This window comes from Dreissena polymorpha, chromosome 13 (assembly GCF_020536995.1).
Source record: "Dreissena polymorpha isolate Duluth1 chromosome 13, UMN_Dpol_1.0, whole genome shotgun sequence".
Classification (NCBI taxonomy): domain Eukaryota; kingdom Metazoa; phylum Mollusca; class Bivalvia; order Myida; family Dreissenidae; genus Dreissena; species Dreissena polymorpha.
The window spans coordinates 54,831,775-54,851,531 of record NC_068367.1 but is presented as its reverse complement, the minus strand read 5'-3'; the positions used below and the strand labels follow the sequence as shown (position 1 = coordinate 54,851,531).

The 19,757-nt window shown below is 35.2% G+C and overlaps 1 protein-coding gene across 2 annotated transcripts; it reads right to left on the bottom strand.

Moving 5' to 3' along the window:
- Positions 1 to 10,642: 10,642 nt before the first annotated feature.
- On the bottom strand, positions 10,643 to 16,407 carry LOC127856561 (uncharacterized). Of its 2 annotated transcripts, none has more exons than XM_052392854.1 (3): positions 15,846 to 16,407; positions 12,280 to 13,301; positions 10,643 to 11,758 (listed from the first exon to the last, which is right to left on the bottom strand). In XM_052392854.1, the coding sequence occupies exons 1-3, from the start codon at positions 16,178 to 16,180 to the stop codon at positions 11,409 to 11,411; spliced, it is 1,707 nt and encodes a 568-aa protein (XP_052248814.1). In that variant the 5' UTR covers positions 16,181 to 16,407; the 3' UTR covers positions 10,643 to 11,408. The 2 variants fall into 2 exon arrangements, with proteins under 2 accessions (XP_052248814.1, XP_052248815.1); XM_052392855.1 differs by having other exon boundaries at positions 12,280 to 13,206; positions 15,846 to 15,971.
- Between the last annotated feature and the right edge of the window lie 3,350 nt (positions 16,408 to 19,757).

Here is a 19,757-nt window from a genome sequence, read left to right as displayed (position 1 = left end):
AATAACAAATAATGAATAAGTAAGTACTCGACTAATGTAACCGTAGCACCGTAACGTTCAGTAATCTGAGACTGTAGGTAGAAAGTCCGAGTGAAAGATAATTCTAATCGTTTGAAACCCGATTGTTATTTGGAATGAACAATATAGGAACGGATTGATTTCATTGATTTGGAATAATGCGAAATTGAGAGATTCAATAGGATTTACAAAGTGAGTATCTCTGAGCACATTCCTGCTTAGCTTTGGATTAATCAATCGCGTGTAAGACCATATACTGTTCTTCACTAGCGAGTTATTCATCTTCAATTTATACAATCGTGTGCGTGTTTCGAAGACTGTGGGGTCCTGCACCGATTGGGGCTGCATTATGTGAGCACTCACATACACCGATCGTGTCTCCGCACTCATACCCAACTTAATTGCAAGACTCACGAAAGTTGAGCCGAATTTTGACTCTGGCTTCATGCAATTTTCAATTTATTTTGTACTGAAATTTATTTAGTTTATGTGTGGTCATGCGCTGTGTGGAATAGGTGGGCGGAGTATCGCGAGGAAACCCAAGGTATGTTGACCACTTACCAAGCTCACATGCGCCGTGAATCGGGAATTGAACCAGGGTCGCTTAGGAGCGAAGTGCGTGTACCAACAACTGCGCTGCACATACAGTAAATAGGGCTATAAATTAACCGTTCCCGCGGCCCAGTTGCCATGGCGTCGCCTTTGGAGCAAACGGTTTAAGGTTTGAATTTCACATGGGGCTTTTTTTTATATGACCGGTTGCCTAAACATACATAAATTCAAACCCATACGATAAGGCCTTTAATAAGGCGGTAATTACCTTGCTGTAGCACCTTTTCTTAATGATCTCTGCAACTGAAATCGCGCTCGAATACGGCTAGTCTGCGGCTTCCGCCACCTGTGGATATTTCCACCTGCAGCCGATGCCGTCTGCTGCTACTGCCGTCTGCTGTTATTGTTGTTTGCTGAAATTGCGGTTTTCGAGACTTGCAGACAGAAAGTCGATAGAGCAGTTTAACGTTCTTGATTACAGCATAAGGTGCAAGCAAACGTCATATTAATATGACGAAACGTAATAGATTGATGAAAATGTTTTTCTTTTCTTTTTGACGCACGTATTTTTATGCTATACAGTCAGTTTACATTGCACTGAAAATCAACGTTTCGACGCATGACGACGACGATTCTTATAGCTCAAATATTGTCAGTATCGTCAAGCTTCACGAAATGGATGACATAGCATGGCCATATTTTTCATACGTTGATATTTCAGTTGAGACAGATTTATAGATAAAAAAACAGTCGCGTCCGTTGGGCCAGTTACTTGTATTTTTAAAGAAAAATTTTTTTAATATTACCAAAAATTACTTCTTTATTTAGATATTAAAATTGTAAAAGTGCACGTACGTGATGTGTTCAATTTTACAATACGCAGAATAATATTGTAAATACAGGGGGTTTTATATGATTTTGGGGAAAGGGCCTGGCCCTTTTTGAGGGAAAAAAATCGCGCGAAACGCCAGATTTGGGGATCAATAAGTAAAGTCTTCAATAATCAATTTAACATATTTTACTGTTTTTAAAACAAATTCAAGGCAACGGATAATTTAATTATGAAATATTTTTCTATTTTTTACACTGGATCAGGTTAACTTATATAATTAAAGGTTAAAAAAAATATTCATTTAATTAGATATCATTGTTTTGGGGACAATCTCTGTAAGAGGGGAAAAATTCGTCTAGGGAAAAGTGCCGAAATTCGGCGGGTCTCAAAGAAGGGGAAAAACTGGTAAATATAATAATGAAATTACAATAACACATGAACGAAATACGTTTCTGTCTGGTTATCTCTAGATTGCGCAAACTATATCAGCTTAGCCCACAACAAATTTATCAGATGTTCGTCGGATTTATCGCAACTTTAATACGTACAATGAAATGATAATATTTAGATAATGTATTGACCCCGCGTGGTCTTTTTTTGTCTCGAGTCGGATTTTATTAAAGGCATATTTGTTGTGTTTTCTATCCGTTTTAGTTAAGTCAACATATTTTACAGAACATTCTGTAAATTGCTCGTTGAACAATTAATAGTACAAAATGGCAATATTTAATAAGCATAATTGCCTTAAGCAGAATGTTCAACAAATACGTCCATAATAGCTTGTATTATTCTGCGCCCTGCACCCGCCTCTGAGTACGTCGCAAATGGAACAAAAATATTTTAATTTGTTTTGAAATCACTTGTTCAAACGTTACGGAGAAATTCCTATGAGCAATAGATCATGTGTTGCGGCCATGAATGAGATCGGAATGTTTCCACGGATATCTATTTCAGTGTTTCCCTTCCGCATCCACCATGTCCACTGCGTTTACTATTTGTTATACGTTGCATAAATATTTATTTGAAAACGTTCATCGTTTACAATAAACAATTGAAGACATTAATTGATCATGTAAACATGAATACTATGTTGAATTAAATATAATATAAGGTTTTATTGTATTTTTAGAGTACAGAGATTTAAAAAAATATCATTCGTTACGACATTTTCAAACAAGACTTGATTTTCATTAAGCAGATACTTGCTATAAACAAAAACTTCCATCAAAGCGGAAAGTGTCGTCCCTGATTAGTCTTTTCGGACTGCATAGGCTAATATGGGTCGATAATTTACCAGCATGTCTTTTGCTCCGTTTTCCCATTACGCGGCTCATGTCATTACAGAAACTGATCTTATCTTCGTTGACCGCACTGTAACACCAATGGCGTTAGGACTAGAGGAAATGAACTGTCAATCCATAGACAAAAGGAATAAGTTATTGGACGCTATAACCACAATATTTGTAAAATATTCATACAGTTCGTTATCAGAACGTGTGCAATTTGCGGGCCCGTTTAACAACAGGGGCGTCTAATGCCCAGTAAAGTCTCTGACAATTGAGTAATTACACGCGGAATATACGTCATAACGTGACTTTAATTGTGCTTTACGACTGACCACGTGTACAGTATTAATAAAATGCGGGCCCTTGTGTCAGTTTCGATTACGCGTTCTGAAACTGTAGGTACAAATTAATTTGTTAACACAACTTATGTTATTTACGAAGAAAATTTATCGTTTGGGGTTTAGGCTGAGGGACGATGCTGTTTGGGTTTTTTCACAAATCATATATTTTACCGACTTGTGAAGTTTTTGATCTCATTGGTAAAGAATGTGGTAGGTCACATAACAGTAGGGTTGGGAACGAATAATGGAAACGATATTCGACTATTCGTTTGTCATTATTCGAATATATTCGAATATTCGATTTTTAAACCTTATATTAAAATGTCCGAATTTATGACTTTCCGGAGCAAATTACTATTACTGATTGCCACAAATGCCACTATAAATCGTATCTTATGTGCGGCTTTGAAAAACAGGATAGAGTAATATTTTTTTTAATGATCATTGATTATAATGCTCTTTTTTAAATAAAAACTGTTGATAATAATGCTCTTTTTTTTAATAAATACTGTTTAGTTTCATTAGATGTAAGATATTTCAGAAAAACACATAACGTAATTCTAATTTATTTCAATACTTATAATTGATCTGGATTACTTTCCATCGAAAATATTTATGCTTTTGGTTTCGCTTTTTTTCTGGAATAAAGAACCATTTAAAAAAGATATAATTGGTTTAGATTTGATAAACTCAATTCTGATTAGATTACCATTGATTTGATAGTGCTCAAACGGGTACCCGAAAAAACCCGAATCCGCGGGTCAAAAAAATACCCGCGGATCCGGGTCAAAGTTTCTGCGAACGATACCGGTTCGGGTCACAAACTACGAAGTACAAGATTACATGTTGAACGTGTAGTCAAATCATCTCTTTTAAACAAGTGAAGTAAAATCACGCCCTTTATCAGTTTAAGCAGTGTTGTTATTGCAAATAGCCATTAATGAATAGAAGTGACGCACCAAAAGCATAAATGCCGATGTTTATTCGTTATTCAGATCCTAAAATGGCGACGTTAAAAAAAACGAAACTTGTATTATAAAATATATTGACTTCAAAGTAGAAAATGCATTTAGAGCTTACAGTGATTGCTATTTTGGCTTATCTCCACAAAATAAGACAAGCTTTATTTTTGCTTGACAGGTTGTCTTTCCTGTACATGCACAGGATCGCTATTCCAAGTAATACTTACAATTGCTGATTAAGTTTAACACCGTATTACGTTGTGTAAACTTCATAGTTTTATGCAGTGAAGAGTTTCATTCATAATTAAATAAATCAAAACAATAACAAGTATAATAATTTAAACAATATGCTAGACAAACAGTTGAATATTTAAGAACGCTAAAACATTCTATGACAATTAAAGTAGTATTATTGTAATATGTATTATCTGACCCGACCCGACCCGAATTTTCTCGAGTATTTTAATTTTGACCCGCCGACCCGACCCGAAGAATTTGTTTGACCCGTGTGAGCCCTATGATTTGATATATGGATAACGGAATTAAAACATACATGCCAGATCTCGACGGGACAGTCCCGCCAGTTTGTTGATTGATCCGGCGTCCAGATATGAGACACTTTTTCCAGATATTCGTTAATACGTTCTAAAAATTCACAATAAAATTCGCTATTCAATCGCTGTCTGGCTAAAAGTTACCATCGCTAATCCCTGTATAGCCCCTTGTAGACAACCAACTTCTACTTCTCGACACCACATTACCGGTATGTTAGGCACAGACAGCTCTGTCAGACTGCATTTAAGATTTAAGGTTAACCAATCGCGAAAAGCTTAAACAATGTTTTGTTTTCTGTACTCTTCATTATGTGTAAGGTACAGTAAGCTAAGTGAACAAAGCAATAAGTAGACTTATCAACTATGTAAGAATTAAATTAAATAAAGCTTAAGTGAAACATAATGTTAGTGATGTTATGTATATTAATTCAGTAACTTGAAACGAATGAAGTTGTCATTTTAAGTCCCCAATAGTTAATGCTTAATGGCATGAACATTAAATACATATTAGCTATTTAAATTCAAACTTCAATTAATTTGATACTCAATGCAAGTGATTTCGTTCCAAAGAATTATTTTATGTCTATTTTACTCATTTTTATTTCAAATATAAATTCTATCTTGCAAAACGCAGTGTTGCAAATCGAACACTTTTATTGCTTCAAACTTTATAGAGCCGGGATTCGATCATAAATTTCGTGAAATTATGTTCAAAAGCATGAAACTGTATTCACCCGGGATACGATGATAAATCTTGTGAGAACATATTTTGAAAATTATGTGTTCACTCCCGCTGAACTACGTTACAATGAGTGGTGCGTCTGTACGGCAACGCGATACGGCGTCATAACTACAACGGTTACGGCGTCTTTCCACAGTTTGTTGACGATACGGGACGTTGTTAAAATAAACGATAATCACGGTAATTTCGAATAGTTTTTGTATGTGTACGCCAATTTTTATTTAAATACGGATAGTGTGTTCCTCTTTCACAGCATGCCATGTAATTTATCCCTATGTTATCGATAAAATGGAAGTTTTACAGACCTGTATAGACAACTCATAAAATCATTGGAATATAATTCCAATTCTGACATTAAACATATGAAAATGCAAACAAACGTAATCAAGAACGAATATTGAATCATTCTTATCAAGATCTGTCTCAAAATTAAATGCATGTAAGTGTAACGAGATGAATTAAAATGTTACGGCGTCTTACAGAGAGTGTTACAGTGCATTTACTACAACAGGTTTAAGGTTACGGTATAGTATCGACGTTTAATAGAGGTTTCGGTAAATAACAAGTTCGGTAAATTGTATTTATAAAGTAAATGTTGTGGAGGGTTCGGTAAAATGGATCTTTATAGAGGTATACCTACAATGAGGTGTTAATGACACCTATTATTGTCTTACATCAGCAGCATATGTTTGCAAACTGGTGATTAATCTTTAATTGATTAATTAATGCAATGCCTACAGTAAAGAATGTAAGGGCATGAATGAGCTACCACTGAACTATTTAAAAAGAATAATTATAGGTACCAAATTAAAAAATGTAGATTGAATTCAAAATGTAACTTTATTGAAAGTAAATTACGATTTAAATAATTCAATACTTATTTTTTAACGATTTTGTGCATTTATTTAAAAAAAATAGTAATAGTAAATGTTGATTTAAAGACTGAATTAATAGGAGATCTTCAATTTAGATCAATGCCTTTAACAAATGTAAGTCTTGTAAAATAGTGTAGTACTGATTAATTTAAAAAAAACAACAGCATAAACAAATATTAATGAATTTGCGATTCTAAGATTAATTCAGTCTTTAATTGTATATTTTTACTATTATTTTATCTAAAAATAAATGTACCAAATCTTAAAAAAATGTATTACTGATTTAAAAAAAAACGCCGTAAAGAAATACAAATAAATATAACCCAAATGAAGCCTTGCTTTTAAATGACCTTAATGTGTTATTGAATTCCCCACTTTCGATGTGTGAACTATTTTCTACATTCCTGTCAAATTCTTTACAGTAATTGAGGTAATTAGTAACCGTTGTTGATGCAATCAATGACGACCTCCATACTTACGTCCAAAATGGTACTTTCGTGGAAAGAAATCTCCATGGTTGTAAATTTGACTTCCTGCAGACGCTGTAACGCTGTAAAGAAGACACCGTAACATGTCTTAGTCGTAAAAGAAAATGCCGTAACATGTACACGGAGTTGAAATGCTACAACTTTTTCAAAATCGGATAGAAATCACCAATAATAGTATACACATGGGCATCACATGCTTGTAAAAGAGTGAACTTGATACAGATCATTGAAAATAATCCTCGTGACAGAAACTGTACGCCAGAAACAAAGAATTTATTGGATTTTCTATGTTTTGAGCTTAAACTTCTTTCTTATATCATGATTTCACGCTAGAAAATGTCTCGATAGATTAGATAGCGAGTCAAGAAACATTAATAAATGAAAATAAATGCCATATCCCGTTTTACGTTTAAGTTTAGACAAAGAATTTACCCGTGTAAACGCGTGTGTATGTCTATAACAGTCAAGACGCTGTAACCGTTGTAGTTTTGACGCCTTATCGCGTTGTCGTACAGACGCAACTCTCATTGTAAAGTAGTTCAGCGGGAGTGGTGTTCGTTTCGTTGTATTGCTTCGTTGCACACTACTTCGGTCCATGTGAATTACCTTGTCGCTTATGTAGACTAACCACAATAGTTATATCACCCCGATAAATTAATGAGTTTTGCGATTCAATGCGTAGACATCATAACCAGACCGATCCTTTTAAAGCCCATTAACACTCAAAATCAACGAATATTTCGTTAAATATTTCGTAAAATAAAGTTAACCCATACAAAATCAGTGTTCCGTATATAATAGCCATAATTTCAACGCTAGATGTGTCTGGTAACAATGTATCTTGCTAAATCAATGTTACCAGACCACATCTAGCGTTCACATTTTGGCTATTGCTTTAAGGAATAATGATTTTGTATGGGTTAACTTTATTTTATGAAATATTTTACGAAATATTCGTTTGAGTGTTAATGGGGCTCTAAATAATGTCTTGTACCAAGTTTCTGACAACAACGAGCATGGTGTCCATTACTTGTAAGGTAACGAGTGGCCGTTGTGGTTTGCTTTGAGTTTATGAAGATTTTCTTTCATTAAGTTCTTAAAAACGTCCACCTCTCGGTCACTAAAGGGTTAAGCCCGTTATCGCATATTTCTTTTGTGACAGAGTCAGAGACCATATTGGACAATGTTCGTCTGACAAATTGCGCGAAAACGACGTCATTTTCAGGGGTGCATTGTTGGTAATTTTACTGTGGTAAATTAACAAATTTCAATGGTTAGGTTACAGCGAAGTAACCATCGTTTATACAAATACAATTATCTTGCGATAACATAACCATGTAAACAACTGCGTTAATAAAGTTACTAAAGTTAATATTAACCACTGTTTATACAATTGACCGCTGAGGTTAAAAAAAAACAAACCTGTCAAAACACAATTTTTTAATGTTTATCAATAAATTTACTTTCATTTTCGACTGATTTTCAGAAAATAGTTTGAACATATTGCATAACTATGAATTGATAGTAAATCGACGATTGGTTCCTCTCCTTATACCATCCCGTCTGCCAATTATCATCTCGTTCATTGATTAAAGCTGTTATCAAAGCACTGAAATATAATGGAAACCAAAACTGCGACTTTGTACATGTACTTATAAAGTTTTTGGAATTATCTTTGCATAAAAACAGAATATTCGCATATGAATTTTGAATTCGAATAGTCGGCCGATTTTCGAATTTTCGGATATTCGGTCCCCTCCCTACATAACAATGTTGCGCATGTGGTTTTAATGTAAATCAAAATTTACAGAAATGGAAGATACATTGAATATCTTATAAAATGACAGCTTTGCTAAAAAAAGTTGCACGATATGTGTCGTGTTCTGAGAAAACTGGGCATAAAGCATGTGCGTAAAGTGTCGTCCCAGATTAGCATGTGCAGTTCGCACAGGCTAATCAGGGACGACACTTTCCTCCTAAACTTGATTTTCGGTAAGGACGGACTTCCTTGAAACTAAAAAACCATAAGAGCGGAAAATGTCGTCCCTGATTAGCCTGTGCGGACTGCACAGGCTAATCTGTGACGACACTTCACGCACATGCATTAAGTCCAGTTTTCTCAGAACGCGGCTTATATTTTTGACTGTGTGCTCTTGGTGTAATGTTATCATTAACGGAGTTTGACTGGGATAAACTTGGAAACCTATCACAAATTGTATGTATTTATGTAAATGTATTTATATGTAACCAACGCTTAACAAAAATGGATTAACAACTCACAACAATGAATTACGAAGTATAAGCAAGTATCCTGCATTGAGGTATACGCAATTTTGGCGTATACTTAAATGATGATTATCATCACATTTTGTATAAACAAAACTTATTTCTGTTTCAAATTAGTAATCGTATTTCGCACAGCATTTTTGAACAACCATAAACTTTATCACCGGTATAACCGATAGCATTAATGAACCGCTAAAACCTACATTTTGTCTAATAACTAGTAAGCATTATTTTTACTAGAAACACTGGTCATTTTATAACTAATAATATATGAAATCACTTTCGCACATGTTATGAGTAAACAAGAGGGCCTTGGGCCCTTAGGTGCTCACCTTAGAGAAAAATGAATTAAACTATTCTGAAAAGGTGGACTTCAGAAGAATAAGCATTAAGAGCTTTAAAATGATGCACTCCTTTTCAAAACTGAATATCATATATTTCATGATTGTTTCAATTGGATTTATTTTAATGTTATCATGTTAAACAAAGTTCACTTTTCTATACTTTATCAGGTTAAACAAGTTAACTTTTCTATTGAAATAAGGCAGTCTATTGAAATAAGGCAGACAGCTATATTCCATTCTGCCATTCTCCTGACCTTCAGGTGGTCTTCTTTACCTCTTATGTAATTGATTTAACTAATACCTCCTGCACATTGGTCATGCCCTTTGACCCTCTGCACATTGTCTCCATGACATAAACTTTTCATGAGCATCCTTCACTGGTTGTAGGATGTAACGAGTGGACACAAACCTGTCACCTTCTGCAAATCTTTTCAATGACCTTTTAGCCGAATTTCATGACAATGCTTCAAAGAAAGAAGGGACCTGGATAAAACGTTTGAAGAATGTGCATGAAAAGTTTATATCATGAAAACAATGTGCAGAGGATCAGGTTTGTGTCCACTTCGTATCTCCTAGGATATAACAAGTGGACACAAAACTTTGACCTGCTGCATATCGTCTCAATGCCATTCACCTCTTAGCCAAGTTTCATATTAATGCTTCAAACAGTATCAGGGCTTTTTTTACCTGTTGTTGTGAAGCGGCCTCCCCCCCTCCCCCATTTTGTGGAAAAAAAAAATAGTTGCGAACTTTCTAAACTTGTGAAAATTAGAGTCAATAACGTCTTGTTATTGTGAAAATTTTAGTCGCAAACTTCTTGAAATTGTGAAAGTTTAAGTCGCGAATTCCCAAAAAAATAGACAGGCTTTTGACCATGAAGTGTGACTTTGAACTTTACATCACTTGACTGACTTATCCCTCCTGTTCGCTTCATGATCTCAACAATTGATGTGAGTTTCTTGAACATCGAGTAAAAGGTATAAGTAAAATAGTTAAAACATAACTGGTTCAAGTCTGGAGTGACTGCTTGCAGAGTTATGTTTGGAATTATGATTTCACATTGAATTGAAGACATCATCCCCCTTTGGGATATTACTGATTCTTTTTTACTCTTTATTATACACTACATTGATATCTGCCTGATATAACGCTGCCTGATATATGATTTTATATCACAACAACAGAAAGTTGTTATATCAGCCAATATTTTTAAATAGGAAATATTACTCAGAATAATTAGTAAGGTAATCATTTTCGGTACATCAGATTCAACAAAACAAACAATTGGATAAATATAATATATGGATAATATAATTTTGACATATGTTTTTTTTTACAAAAACATCAAAACACATATTTTACAAGTATTAGGCACAAAGGCTAAAGACGTCATCATTAACACGTCAAATTTCAAATCTATATTCATTCCAACTAAAAATGCAGCGTTTTTCAGCGATAATAAATCATCATTTCTTTTAAAATTGAGACGAAGTTATGATAAACAGAAAAAACCCAGATAACTGCCTGATGGTTTTGTAATATATCAGGCTTGGTGGGAATAAATTAAGGTTCGGCAAGCTTCTCCATTATTTTATTTAAGCCTGGCCTGATATCATACAAAACAAACATGCAGTTATCTGTTTTTCTCTTTCATCTCGGCGTTTGCTACACAATTATGATTAGCTAGCCAAGCGCCAAGTAATGGAAAACAATCATACACACTGTAAGAAAAATGACAATAACAAAGCATTTAAAAGGTGTTTAAATGTGAAAACTATCCATTAATGACAAAATATTGCTATATTATATCAGCCAATGTTATCGATTGATAAGTTTTCCATAGACTAAATTCTATCAGAGAAATATAAAGAGCAATACATGAATAAATCAACTCATTGTTACACATCGATCATATCACATTTTAAAAATATCATGAGTGATAACATTATTTATATAAAATATAAGTATCCACATATATAAAATTATTACACAAACAGCTATTGTCATTTATATTTCTGATTACTTCACAATACATATATATTTGTAACAGAGCACTTATTTACTAAAATCTATATTATTGTAATTTGTATCACTTATGAGTACACACATCAGATAAAAGAATGATAAGCTATTTTATTGTGTACACCAAGATCTTGGTGTTATACATTCCCACAATAATGCAGTCAGTGTGGCTGTTGAAGCAGACTGAGCGTGGTCCATTGAGCCCATCCCTCTTTGTTGCCAGAGTGGCCAGCTTCTTACTGCCCTGGCTGTCCACCTGGAGGATAGTATGGGAACCCCTTCCACATACCAGCACCTTGTCTTCAGATGTCACATGTACACAAGCTGGACTTTCCAATTCATCGTCCACGAAGATGGAAAGGACTGATCCATCCCTGGCCAGAGTGAGGAGCTTGTTTTGGGAGTGGTTTGTGACGTATAACTTGTCACCTGTCGGGCTGACTGCACAACTCCATACTTCAAAACAAAATACATGATTACAATGTCATGCCATATTTATGAGTGAAATCAGATAAGCATACTGCATACATGTATGTGTAAAAAATATTAATTAAGTTGCGTTTGTTACTTTTACTTAGGTACAATAATGTAGAAAAAGAAACAATACTGGACCTTTCCTGTCTAGTACTTTTTCACCTATTACAAAAGCAACCTCTTAAAATTATAATCACATAAATTAAGTATTTGTTAATTCTTGTTTGTTTGTTGTTTGCATCAATGAAAGAGAAATTTAAGTATATAATCATAAGTATACATACAATATTACACTATGTTTATTTGATAACAACGAAATATAAAGAACAGGTCAAAAACAATTCTTTTCACAGCCATGAACTTTCGTTTCATAGACCTGTCATGGAGTGACAGTCAATATATATAAATAACTATTTGTATGAGTAATACTGCAGAAATTGGAGGGTCTTGCTGCTATAGTGACATGTTCTTGATCATAAAGATAAATCCAATATAATTCTTACCTGTCAATGTATTTGAGTTATCCTCGTGAAGTTTGCTGCCTAGTTTACCACTCAGAGAGTAGTTGTATAGTTCAGTACCAGAGGTTACAAACAGGTCTTCCTGGTGGAAGGCAATACCGAAACAGCAATGTTGAAACTCGAGCATTCTGTCTTTCACCAGCTGGTTGTTGTTCACTTTGATAAACTGGACCCCTTTACAGCTGATACCACTGATAGTAACACCAACCTCACTTGATGTGATCTGACACATGAACCGTGGCTCACCAGATACACTACAGTGACTCACCAGCTGGTAATGCTGGTTTAACAGCTTGACATTTCTATTTTCGTCGTCTAAAACCAGGACCTCTCCACTAGGGAGAACACATATGTCTCTGATACTGCAAGAAAACTCATTATTTGAATCATTTCGCAGGCGTACATCATACTCAGACTTCCCATCAATCCTTATGACTTGGTCCGGAAATCCCTGCACTGTCAATGTCTGGGCATAGTGTTCAATCCTCCCAAGACCTGACAACTTGGAAAGGTACTGAACAATTTCACTATTAGGCTGGAAAGTTATTGACGATTTTAGTTGAGCAAAGTTCTCCTTTCGATATTTTTCTAACTGCTGTATTTTGTCCAGACATTTAATGCTGGCTATGAAAGATAGTTCTCGTTTGCTTTTATCATTTATGTCCTGAATAGCATCTCCAAGTTGTTTTAATTCATCTCGAAGAGTGGCACACTTGTCGACATCACTTTTTAGAGAGGCTTGCAGTTTGGTAAGATTATCTTTCATTTCTTGCAGTGTCTTCTTTTCAAGCACGTCCAAGGCTTCAAGTACCTTTTGCCGAGTCTCCTGTATCTTTTGTAACTGCTCATCATATGAAATTTGCACAGACTGAATGCTAGCCTCCTGATTGTCTTGAAGCTTCTTCAGTTCTGCCAGAGAAGTTTGGATAGTAACTGATACTTGTTTGAGGTCAGTGGAGGTATTTTGTACCAAGTCCGATAACAGAATTACTGTTTTGCATTGCCTGTAAGAAAACAGATTTTAATGAAAACGAATTAGAGCTTGTCATAGACGTGACGAATACCTCCACATGCCGCATTGAAACAGAATATTTTGCATGTTGTCTTCACAAAAAACAGCAGACACCATGCTCAATGTTAAAAAACGCACTAAGTGACCCAGTGGCCTAGTTTTTGGCCCGGCATGGCCCATGTTCAAACTTGGCGTAGAGATCATCTGATAAAACTTATGACGAAGTTTGGTGAAGCTATTGGATGACAACTACTTTAATTAGAGAGCGGACAACATGCTGAATGTTTAAAACGCACTAAGTGACCCCGTGACCTAGTTTTTGACCCGGCATGACACAAACTTGACCTAGACATCATTTTAATACAACTTTTTACCAAGTTTGGTGAAGATCGAAAGAAAACTACTTGAATTAGATTAGAGAGCGGACACCATGCTCAATGTCTAAAACGCACTAAGTGACCCCGTAACATAGTTTTTGGTCTGCCATGACCCATGTTCGAACTTGGCTTAGACATCATCTAGATACAAATTCTGGCCAAGTTTGGTGAAGCTCGGATGTAAACTACTTGAATTAGAGAACGGACACCATGCTCAATGTTTAAAACGCACTGAGTGACCCCGTTACCTAGTTTTTTTTATCCGGCATAACCCATATTCGAACTTGACCTAGACATCATCGAGATATAACATCTGACCAAATTTGGTCACGATTGGATGAAAACAACTTGAAATAGAGAGCCGCCACTTAATACAGACCGACAGAAACTTTGTTTGTGGGGGTATAATAATTAATAAATGATGCATACATACTTATTTTATATCTTAATCTATGCAAGTCTGGTAAATGTGTAATTAAAAAATCATTTATTATCTATAAGTATGTATTTGATGATTATTTCTTTTATTTATTTATTTTTACCATATATTTACTAATCACAATATCATGGCTTTTATTATCTCTTTGCTTTATACATGTGTATATATTCAAGACGCTTTAAGGCTTAACGTTTTTCATTTCACCAGTTAAAGCAGGACCATCTTACTGGTATGGTTTACCTCTAACTTAACTGAAGCGTATAATTTATAAACATGTTCGTAATCTAAAACCAAGTTTTGAATTCATCAGAAGGGATTTCAATTGAAGCACAGTCTTGCATTTTGATGCGCACATATTCATACTCATTTTCATTCATGACTCTTACAAGTAATCTCCCTTGCATCATTTTGACGCATATGTTACCAAGAAGCCAACCCCAAAATATATTTTTATCCCACGCTTACAAAAGCGTGGGGATAATGTGGTTATCTCCGCCGTCTGTCCGTCCGTCCTGGCCACTATCTCCTCCTACACTATTAGCACTAGAACCTTGAAACTTACACATATGGTAGCTATGAGCATATGTGTGACGGTGCACAATTTGGAATTTTGATCTGACCCCTGGGTCACAAGTTATGGGGGCGGGGCAGTTTTCCTTATATGGCTATAGTAAACCCTTGTTAACACTATAGTTGAGTTATTTTACATGAACTTCTTCATTCATTTCTACACCGATTTACTTCAAATCGATTCTGAACATCTCTTATGACATTACGGTCAATCTCAACTATGCGTCGCCCCATTACCAACCCTGGTGCGCCCCGCCCACATAGACCATGTCCACCCAAAATTTTGTTTTAACATAAATTCTTCATTTATTCACAAATTGACTTCAAATTAATACTGAACATCTCTTATGACAACATGGTCTATCTCGACAATCCATGTCCACATTACCCACCCCAGGGCCATTGATAAAGGTAAAGGCAGCTAGGTTCCCGTCCTCTTTCAAATTTATCAAGGGTCGACGTGTACTTCTTTCCCGTACCCCCACATTTCTTTGCGTACCCAAAATTTTGTGTACCCAATTTTTATCGTACCAATTTTTTTTTTCGTACCCAAATTTGTTTCGTGCCCAAATTTTTTTCGAACCCCAATTTCTCCGTACCTCCATGTTTTTGTTCGTAACCAAAATTTTTTCGTTCCCAATTTTTTTTTCGTACCCAAATTGTTTTCGTACCTAAATTTGTGTCGTATCCTAATTTTGTTTCGTACCCATGTCCACATTAACCACCCCGGGGCCCCACCAACATAGGCCTTGCGCATCAAAAAATGCCTTTTAATATAACATCTATGAGACCTCTGCCGCGCCATTTCTAGTTTATCATACAATTGTGTTGTTTGTCTTGTATTTTAACTAAGTTAAAGCAAAACAACATTTGAAGGGCATTTGACAAACATACAGAAACAATAAATCTAAATATTTTGCCTCCTGAAAATTTAAATTCACCCCTGAAAATATTGATTAGACTAAAATAATAATATGCTTAAAAGAAAGTTAATTTCTATATTAATTGAACATCAAATGGCTGTTTATTAAAATAACATTAGTTTTATTCTTATAATTAAATTGATGTTTGGATAAGTTTATTTCAACGTCAACGAAGTAAAAACATACGCTTTTTCTCCTAAAAAAAAACGAAACAAATGATATAATACCTGTGATTAAGGAAAGCACAATTAATGCAGCACAGCTGGCCATGGTCTTTGCATAACATTGCCAAGTTTTCTTCCTTATGAACATCACATTTAAAAAGGAAATCTTCCACCTTCTTCGCAACAGGCCATTTCTTCATATCACTCCTTCCATGAGGGGAATGTTTCTTAAACAACTGGCTGTGCAAGTGAATACATTTTCCGCAGTAAAACTTGACGCAAGATTCACAGTAATAATCAGCCGATTCTTCCAGTTTCTCCTCTTCGCAGGTCGAACAGAAGAAGTCTTGGACCATGTCAGATCCTTTTTCAACGGAGGATTGCAAAAAGGTCGCCATTTTGCAGATCACTGAAGATTTTTCTCTCAAGATCTTTTAATTTTATTTAACTCAAACAATAAGGTACCCTAAGGCTCATTGAATTCTAAACTAAACTAAACACACCAATATAGATATTGTCCAATGTCTATCAACACATAATGTTCAGCTAAACAGAGTCAAATAAATATCAACTTGAAGTTTGTTGGTAAGTTTATTTCTCCAGCAAACAAAGTATTAACGTCACCAGTCACGTGACAAGTAGTGTAAGATTAAACCCACTCTGGATCAGCAGACGATTTATTTCATAAATCCGGAGGAATCCGAGATAGCCGATGTATCACGATTGAGATTAAACCATACCGGCCCACAGCAGTGACAACTGGTTTATATGTGCATACAAGCAAGAAGTATCTAATGTCAATGAATGTTTTCAATCCATTAAGCAGCCAGGGCAACTTGATTTCATGAGTGTAAACAAGAATCCTGTAACCGTGGACTACTTAAATGTGTTAACAGGCCAATATTGGGTTTAAAGCTAGCGTTTCAATGTTCATTGTAAAAGCAACCAGAAATATAAAAAATAAGTTCTTAAATGAAGAGAATTAGTTACTTGAAAATTACAAACATGTGGACCATAGTCCCTAAGGCGCTCACCTCAGACAAAAGGAACTAAACTAATCAGAGAAGATGGACTTCAGAAGAATAACAGTACTAAATGAAACATAAATATTTCATTACTAGGCACATTATTATGAGTAAGTTTTGATCATGAAAAAAAAATTCTGACACAGAATGTATATTTACATATAAAACCTAATATTTAGTTATCTCTTATTTAGCAAGCAGCTGATTGTATACCCTGCACAAAGGATGTCTATACAAGTTCCAATAGGTCACTTGTGGTTTACTTATAGATCAAATGCAAAGATTCCAATTACAGCTACTAACATACCATGTATGGGATGAAATGTCAAATACGTTTCCTATAAGAAAGTTCGTCATGTTTTACTGGGTTTATCACTTTAAGATTTTATGGAAAAATCATTCTATCGTCATCATCATCATCAGCAGCAGCAGCAGCAGCATTATCAACAACCTCATCAACCTCATCATCATCATCATCATCTTCATCATCATCTTCATCATCATCATCATCATTTTATACCCTTTATTTCTTGAAGTAATGTTTGAATGACACTCACTTTCCAGCCAAATCAGCAAGAAAGTTACAAGTGTTTATTTCGTATTAATATTCGCTCTTTTTCTCTACTTTACATGCTGCGAAATTTCCTACCTGACCTTATTACAGCTCAACTAACATAATTCCCGGGGAATTAAGTCGAGATTTACAGCGCATTTTAATACGAAATAAATGCTGATCACCATTTTACGGATATGGCTGGAAAGTGAACGTGATTAAAAAATTATGCAAAAGCAATAAAGGATATAACACAGCAAAAAATAACCGTCTCAGTATGGACGTCTCCATCTTGACTATCACGTGATTACCCCCTCTGTAATCTTAATTGTTATTCCAGTGTTATCTTCATTTTAAGCAGTGAAATAAGTGACCATATGGGCAAAAAATAAATAAAGACAGTTGTTTTGCTTATTGCTTGTTGCAACCTACCTTTTAAATGCATTTTGGACTGAGAGCAAACGCTTTGTCTGATCATACACCAACTGCCTTGGTTTTTCTTTTTTCCAATATTTTGCTATATGTTTCTGGCCTTTCAACATCCCCCCCTTGAAAGAAAATGCGTACGTCTGACATTTTGCAGACAAAATTCAGACTGAGTTTTAAAAATACCCCGCAGTAAGATAAAGCTCTGAAAAATCAATACTTACGCAGTGATTTTTTGTTCTTTATAAAGAAGCGGGAAACGGCACTTTCCAAATGAGGAAAAAACTACAAATTTCACAATCGCTGTCAAAAAAAATCCCAATTTAAGGTTTTCAAAAAATAAAGTTAGTTTTCCTATGCAGTAAATATGATATTGACAATTTGACAATATTTAGTTACCTATTTTTTGTATTTTGGAGCAAAAAATCATATACACCAATTTCCCAGTATGAAGACTTCACGACCCAAATTTTCCCAATTTCAGGGTTTTTCGCACACAATTTTGCCAATTGGGCTGGTACAGGTACTTTTCAAAATTGGGCAAAAAATCAAATACTTACGGTGAATGCAGTCTGACGTTTCACGGTCACATTTTGTTGCATTCAGTTTACAAAAACAAACACACAAATATTTACTCCGAAACATTCTTGCATAACAACGCTCACCTGCTGTATGAAATTTACGATTACAACTTCGGGTTCAGTTGAGTTTAACTTTCGGCATATATATGCTTTTAGAAAAATTATTTAATTCAATGAAAAAGAGTGTTGCTAGTAAAAAATACATGCTTTTTTGTTTGTGAAACACTATGTCCGCCATATATTTAACCTTTGACCTTGAAAGACCGATTCTTAAACCTCATCTGAGCAATCAAGTGAGCTAAATAGTGTGTTTTCACCGATCTGAGCCATTTTCCAACTTGTTCGAGATATCAATATAACCTATGTCTTGACTAAGTTTTGCGATGATTAGGCAAAAAATGTGACATCTAGAGTGTTCACAAGGTTTCTCTATAGCCAAATAAGGAAAACATAATTATTATAGAGAAAACTGCCCCGCCCCCTGCCATGTTTTTTGACCGATCGGGACCATGTTCGAACTCATCTGAGATATGAATAAAACCAATGTTTTCACCAAGTTTCATGATGATTGGGCAAAAAATGTGACTTCTAGAGTGTTCACAAGGTTTCTCTATAGCCAAATAAGGAAAACATAATTATTATAGAGAAAACTGCCCCGCCCCCTGGTGGTCATTTTTTTCACCGTACTGGACTATTTTCGAACTCGTCCGAGATATCAATAAAACCAATGTTTTGACCAAGTTTCATGATGATTGGGCAAAATTGTGACTTCTAAAGTGTTCACAAGGTTTCTCTATAGCCAAATAAGGAAAACTGCCCCGCCCACTGGCGGCCATGTTTTTCAACGCACCGGAACCACTTTAAAACTCAATCAACATATCATTAAGACAAATATTTTGACAAAGTTACATAAAGATTGGGCATGACATGTGACTACTTCGACAGTGTTTACAATGTTTTCTCTTTTTTTTGACCTTGGGATCCAGTTTTTGAACTCGCATGACCCAGTTTCGAACTCGATCAAGGTATAATTGGGACAAATCTTCTGACTAAGTTTCATGAAGATCGGACAAGAAATGTGGCCTCTAGAGTGTTTACAAACCAAATGTGGACGGACGGACGGACAAGGGACAAAGACCGATCCTAAAAAAAATATTAAAACTCACGCAAGTCAGAACACACACAGTTCTTTCCTCTTGATCTACTCTAAAACACGCGGACATCGTGCCTTTGTGTATTGATGCATTTGCACCGTGTTTTTTGCGACTCTTTCTCTCTCATTCTTCGCTACTCGTTAGTTAGTTTTTTAGTTGTTCGCTTGCGAACAGCTGAGGTTAGTACTACGCGTTGCAAGTCGGTCTGCTCTAAACTACGCTAAGAACGATAACCA